Source organism: Orycteropus afer, unplaced genomic scaffold (assembly GCF_000298275.1).
Source record: "Orycteropus afer afer isolate SDZICR_OR568_19922 unplaced genomic scaffold, OryAfe1.0 scaffold00013, whole genome shotgun sequence".
Lineage (NCBI taxonomy): Eukaryota > Metazoa > Chordata > Mammalia > Tubulidentata > Orycteropodidae > Orycteropus > Orycteropus afer.
Genome location: NW_006921600.1, coordinates 22,587,995 through 22,593,994, shown reverse-complemented (window position 1 = coordinate 22,593,994; position 6,000 = coordinate 22,587,995). Strand labels below are relative to the sequence as shown.

The window sequence follows — 6,000 nt, the reverse complement described above, 5'->3', positions numbered from 1 at the left end:
GATGTAGTAGTCAATCCAGTGATTAATTTGACATGGCTTTCGTTGGGGATGGGGAGGTGGCGGAAAAGAGAAGACCAACATACAAAAAGGTAACTCAAACATACAATGGTTTTCTTTAAAAAAAAAAAAGAAGAGGAGGAGAAAATGTTATTTTCAACAAATGGAAAAAAAGCATTCAAAGCCCATGAGTCAAGCCATAGCCAAAACCATGTTCTATCTTAAGTAGGTTCTGTTTTTATCTTTTTCTTTCTTTCTTTTTTTTTAATAAAATCTCTCCCCAAACCACCATCACTTTTAATCATCCCCAGACTGGGCTTCATCTTCAGACCCTTCATCTCCAGATTTTTCTGGTGGAGGGCTGGCAGACGTTTTCTTTTCTGGAGGGCTTTCTGGTTCCTCGTCATCTTCTTTGGGGGAAGGAGTCTTTTCCTTTGATGCCTTTGAAGCTGTGGGACGACCCACTTTCCCTTTGCCTTTCACTGGACTTGGTGTCACTGAAAGAAAAAAATGTAAGTTTGAGAGAAAGGAAAGAGAAAAAAAAATTGTCTTTAATAAAAATCAGCAACAAAACAACCTGTAAAAGAAAATCTATAAAGTCAAAACTCCAACTTACTAAAAATCAAGCTGAGCACCAAGGTACACATACATCCCTATAAATCTCTCTCAAATTCTAAACCAATCATGGTAAATTACTGAAATATGCTGTAGTGGTTTCCAAATCATTTGTATTAACACCATAATGCTATATTAACAATATGCTTATAATGGGAGCCCTTGGGTGGTACAAGTAAGTGGTTAACACATTGGGCTGCTAACTGAAAGGTTGAAGGCTAGAGTCTACCCAGAGACTCCCTGAAGAAAGGCCTACTGATCTGCTTCTGGAAAACCAGCCACTGAAAACACTATGGAGCACAGTTCTGCTCTCACACACAGGAGAGTATCATGAGTCAGAACTGACTTGAAGGCAACTGGTTTAATGCTTAATAATGGAGGAATGGGATGCTACAGAAATTGGACATCATCCTTTATGTCTTGTGAAGCAAGTTATTTATGATAAAAGTTACATTAAAAAAAAAGAGAAAAAAACTTAATCTGATTAGAAACTGAAGACTCCAAATAACTTTTGATTGTTTTATGATAGTGATAAGCAAAAGCTTTAAAAATTGTTAGTTCTACTAACCTGAATAAAACTGTATGTACAAAAAACTAATCCAGGCTGTGATTTCATTATAAAACTGGTTCTGACTAGGACAGTATCTGGCAGAAACCACAAGAGCTCAAAGAAAATGAACCCATGTTGTCAAGACATTGACATTCTGATAGCACCGGGGTTGGAGTCGGGGGTCAGAAAACAGAACTTAAATGCTAATTATTAATGTAAGTTTGTACATTTTTCACTATTTACTCAATAGTTGCTGGGGTTTGAGACTGTGATACTGGTGAGAAAAAAGGACATTGCTAGCTCTGCTGACAGTGTTCCTACCACTGTGTCTGATACAAATAGGTCACTCCCAATTCTTGCTAGTATGTGGTAGTAGCTGAAGAACAGAGTTAAGCCCACCAGACTTGTGGAAGAGCTAGAATCCTTATTTTTAATAAACCCAAGTCATTAAATGGCCTTTCCTAAGCATAAAAGAAACCATTCAAGGGAACTCAGACCAGTTTTATACGGTAACAAATCATAACCCTTCTCTTTCTTCTTAATCTGTATTAAAGCTATGTCTAGGTATAGAAAACATGATCCATTTGGAATTCTTGTGTTCCTACAAAGTATCTGACAAATGTCAAGATATAATAAAGAATCTCTGTGGACACAGTTGTATTGGTTCTTGAAATCTTTCAAAGCAGTATTATAATCTCACTTCGCAGAATTCACCTGTTGCCTTTAGTCTAGGTTTGGGCATTTTCTTCTCTTTTCTCTCAGGTTTGGACTTCTTAACCATCTTTTTGTTTTTCTTTTTTGAACTGCCATAGTCACTGTCATCATCATCTTCCATTAGGAAATCTTCATCGCTGCCGGAATCTTCTGAGGGGAAAAAAGAATTTCAACATCCAATTTAATGCGCACATTCTTCCATGTGAAGGAAAAGAGTGCTAAGAAGAACTGAAGGACTAAATTTGGGACTCAAATGTTCTTGGATTCTACTTGTAGCTATATTAACTATTTAAAGTTGTCACTGGCCCTACCTGTAAAGTGGGTTCAGCATTCACCTCATATAAGGGTTTATTTATTTGAAGAGCAGGTCGAAAATAGGAAGAGGTAAGAAGCCTTGATGGTGCAGTGGTTAAGCACCCAGCTGCTAACCAAAAGATCAGTGGTTCTAACCCACCAGCTACTCCACTGGAGAAAAGATGTGGCAGTCAGATTCCATAAAGATTTCAACCTTGGAAGCCCTATGGGGGCAGTTCTATTCTGTTCTTTAGGGTCTCTATGAACTGGAATTGACTCAACAGCAACGAGTTTTATGGAAAGGGTATCTCAATAAAAACCGAAGCCATCATATAACCTTCAATGGTTCCATCATTCCCATGTAGTGTTCATGAGACCAGGGAAATGAAATTGAACAGGTGTTTTTGGTCCAACTATGAATAAATGCAACAAGAAAACTACATGTAAAACAAAAATACATTTATCTAACTGACCTATGAAACATCTAAACTGTTTTACATTTTCTTAGGGGAAGGGATAGGGGTCTATACTCTCTCCCCGCAACTGAAATATAAATGGAAATCACAAAGATAACAACCACTCTAACAATTTATTAATTCAGTACTTGAGTATAAACGATGTGCCAATCACTGAATAAAGACGGTGCAACCATTAACAATGGTTGTTGTTGTTGTTGTTTGCCGTCAAGTCTGCCCCGACTCATAGCGACCCCTCCTTGGGTTTCTGAGGCAGTATCACTACGGAAGTAGGATTGCCCAACCTTCCTTCCGAGGAGTGGCTGGTGGGTTTGAACCGCCAGCCTTCTGGTGAGCAGTCAAGTGCCTTAGGCACTATGCTACCAGAGCTCCTATTAACAATGGTAGACAATTATAATCATGAGAATCTTGTAACCTTCTAAGTATTTTTTTAAACATTATCAAAATAGTCCTATCTTCTAATAGGAAGTAACTACCTAACTTAAGGAACTGGTTCTAACACTTACCCTAAAAAACACGAAAGTATTAAAAGTCAGAAACTACAATCAAAACCCAAATATACAAGCCAATTTTCCATACTTTCTTGGAATGGTGCCTCGTCTTCCTCTTCTTGTTCTTCCTCACTGCCCACATCTTCCATGAGCATCTCTCTCTGCTTAGAAGCCGCTTTAGAGGCTGCCTGCCGTTGCTGGCGTACATTTTTATGATCTTCTTTTTCATCTTCACTATCCTCTGCAATATCAAAGTCATCATGATGTAATGATCAGAGTTCTGTGTTTATTTGATAGCAGAGTGGAAAACTCAACACTTAGTAGCCAACGTGGAATATAACCTACAGTCTTATTTTATCCAAAAGGGTAAATTCTATCCTTAAAAATGTCCACAAAACATACAAAGGAAAAACTAATACAATTCACAAAGAATGAGCTTGTATGAAAGTATTACGTATAAAACAACTTAGACAAAATGTACTGTCATTGAGTCAATTCCGACTCATATTAACTCTATAGAACAGAGTAGAACTGTCCTAAGGGTTTCCTAGGCTGTCATTTTTATGGAAGCAGAGTGCCTCATCTTTCTTCCCTGGAGTGATTGGTGGGTTTGAACCACTGATCTTCTGCTTAGCAGCTTAATGCTTTAATCACTATATCACCAGGGCTCCTTAGGCAAGTAGGCCCTAAAATAATGACAAACTACCACCTTTTACAATGAATGGGGTGTGGCTGTGTTTCAATTTAGAGTACTGAGCAAAATCTTTAAACCATGTATTTAGACCAGTTAGCCATAGACCTTTCTACCTTTGTTTATTAAAAAAAAATTAAATTCAGAGTATACTATTAATTTTTAATTAATTAAAACATTTTCAGCACAGTCATGTTTGTTAGTGAATCTCATTAAAGAGCAGGCTACTACTGGCCTACTGATTCTAGATCAAGGTATATTTGTATTAGTATCAACTTGCAGCCTTTTTCCTGGACTTCATGCATCCCTTTACTGTTAAGGTTTAGCTGTTAATCTTTTGGAAATGCTTGCTACGGTCAGTTCTCAAGTTATCACTTTCATGCCAAAAACCACATCTAGAGACAAACAGACTCAGGGAATAAAACCAACCTTGGCACACCCCAACTTAAACTCACCTACTAGGAGGTATGCTTAATACTAGTTATTCACCTTGCAGTGATCAATAAACTAATAAACATTAAGAGTTTTCAATCAGGGTACACAAAACAGATGAATAAGAGTGTGTATCACATTACCACAAGATCACAAGCACAACAGGCTAATGTATTTTTGTTTTTCAACTTAGGCAGCCAGATAGCAGACTTGAAATAGGAAGGAATACAGAATAGCTCAATGGAATGAATTCAGGGGAATCCTGTTACCTATTAGCTAAAAATTGCAGTTTTATTTAAAGGATGATCCAGAAAGGAAAGAGCAGAGACTGTAGGTCAAAACTAAAGTGGATGGGAGGAATATGGAATAAACTCTCAATTCTAGGAGGTAAATTTTACAGTCAGTACCAACAGTAAGTAAAGTCATCAGAATTTAATATTTTCATTTGGTCATGGGGACTCTTTAATTTGCATTCATTCTTTTAAGTACAAATTCTTACAATAAAAGCTTTCTCTGTGGCCACTGTTTCAAAGAACCAGTTCCTAGTTAAAAGAGTGGGGTCAGAACTAACATGCTTGCTTTTCAACCCAGAGTCGATTAAGCTCCCTTTTTTTATACTTCTATTTACCTTGTATTGTATATATTTCTAAGGAGCCCTGGTGATGCAATGGTTAAGTGCTCTGCTGTTAACCAAAAGGTCAGTAGTTCAGACTTACCAGCAGCTCCTAGAGATCTGCTTCCCCATGTAAAGATTTCAGCCTAGAAAACTCTATGGGGCAGTTCTATTTTGTCCTACAGGGTTGCTATGAGTCAAAATTGACTTGATGGCACACAAAAATAACAAATATATATTTCTATTATTCTATTTAGATTGATGTCTTTCATTGGCTCATGTAAGTGGTTTTCAATCTCGACTATCCAAGTTTTAAAAAAACAAAGCCCCCAAGTCCCACCTAGACCCATTGAAACCGAAATCCTGGGACACAAATATGCAGTTTTAAAAAAGCTTTACAGGTGACAGTAAAACAGTCACCAGGAATAAGAATCACTGTGAACTCTCTGAAGACAGAGACATCTTTGTAATCCCAGTATTTCTAACAGTGCCAGGTATATAAAACCTGGTTATTAAAATATCTAATGAATACATGTATGAATAGAATTACATCTATTACATTAAAAAGTTTACTACCTGCTGAATGAGAGTCCTCCTTCTTGGTCTTTACATCTTTTTCTTCTGAGTCCTCACTATAAAGGAAAAGGGTAAATGCTTAGAGTCTTAGATCAAAGTTTAAAGTGAACATAGATCTCTGGTATCTGACTGGAGAACAGCTCTTTTCTATATTAAATGTTCAAACAGATGCTGAGAAATAATTTCCATCATTTCTCCACCTTGGAATAAGCACAATTTTACCTACGTTAGAAAACACTGCTTCCACAGACTCAAAAGAAAAACAGAATGTTTGTCAACAAAACCTGAAAATCTCTCACCTATGGCTAAGGCCTAGTTCACAAGAATATTCAATAAGAAAAAATATTCTCTGTGATCAGAGACAGAGCATAAAAATACTAAAAATAAATGACATAAAATAAGTGTGCAGACAGTGGTAAACTAAGTGAAGTTACCTCTCAGAAGCACAGATGCAAAAAACACTTAAAATAATTTAAGGGAAGTGGGTTCAATTATGTAATCAACAATATTCAAAAACATTTACCTAAGGTGAATGAATATAAATCTATTAA

At 36.8% G+C, this 6,000-nt stretch overlaps 1 protein-coding gene across 1 annotated transcript in view; it reads right to left on the bottom strand.

Annotated features, from left to right (window-relative positions):
- Positions 1 to 294: 294 nt before the first annotated feature.
- NUCKS1 (nuclear casein kinase and cyclin dependent kinase substrate 1) overlaps positions 295 to 6,000 on the bottom strand; it is a 34,535-nt gene continuing 28,829 nt past the window's right edge. The window contains exons 4-7 of the mRNA XM_007953377.2: positions 5,450 to 5,505; positions 3,226 to 3,378; positions 1,877 to 2,026; positions 295 to 494 (exon numbers count right to left, since the gene is read on the bottom strand). Coding sequence (XP_007951568.1) covers positions 295 to 494; positions 1,877 to 2,026; positions 3,226 to 3,378; positions 5,450 to 5,505 — 559 coding nt within the window. The remainder of the gene's footprint in view (positions 495 to 1,876; positions 2,027 to 3,225; positions 3,379 to 5,449; positions 5,506 to 6,000) is intronic.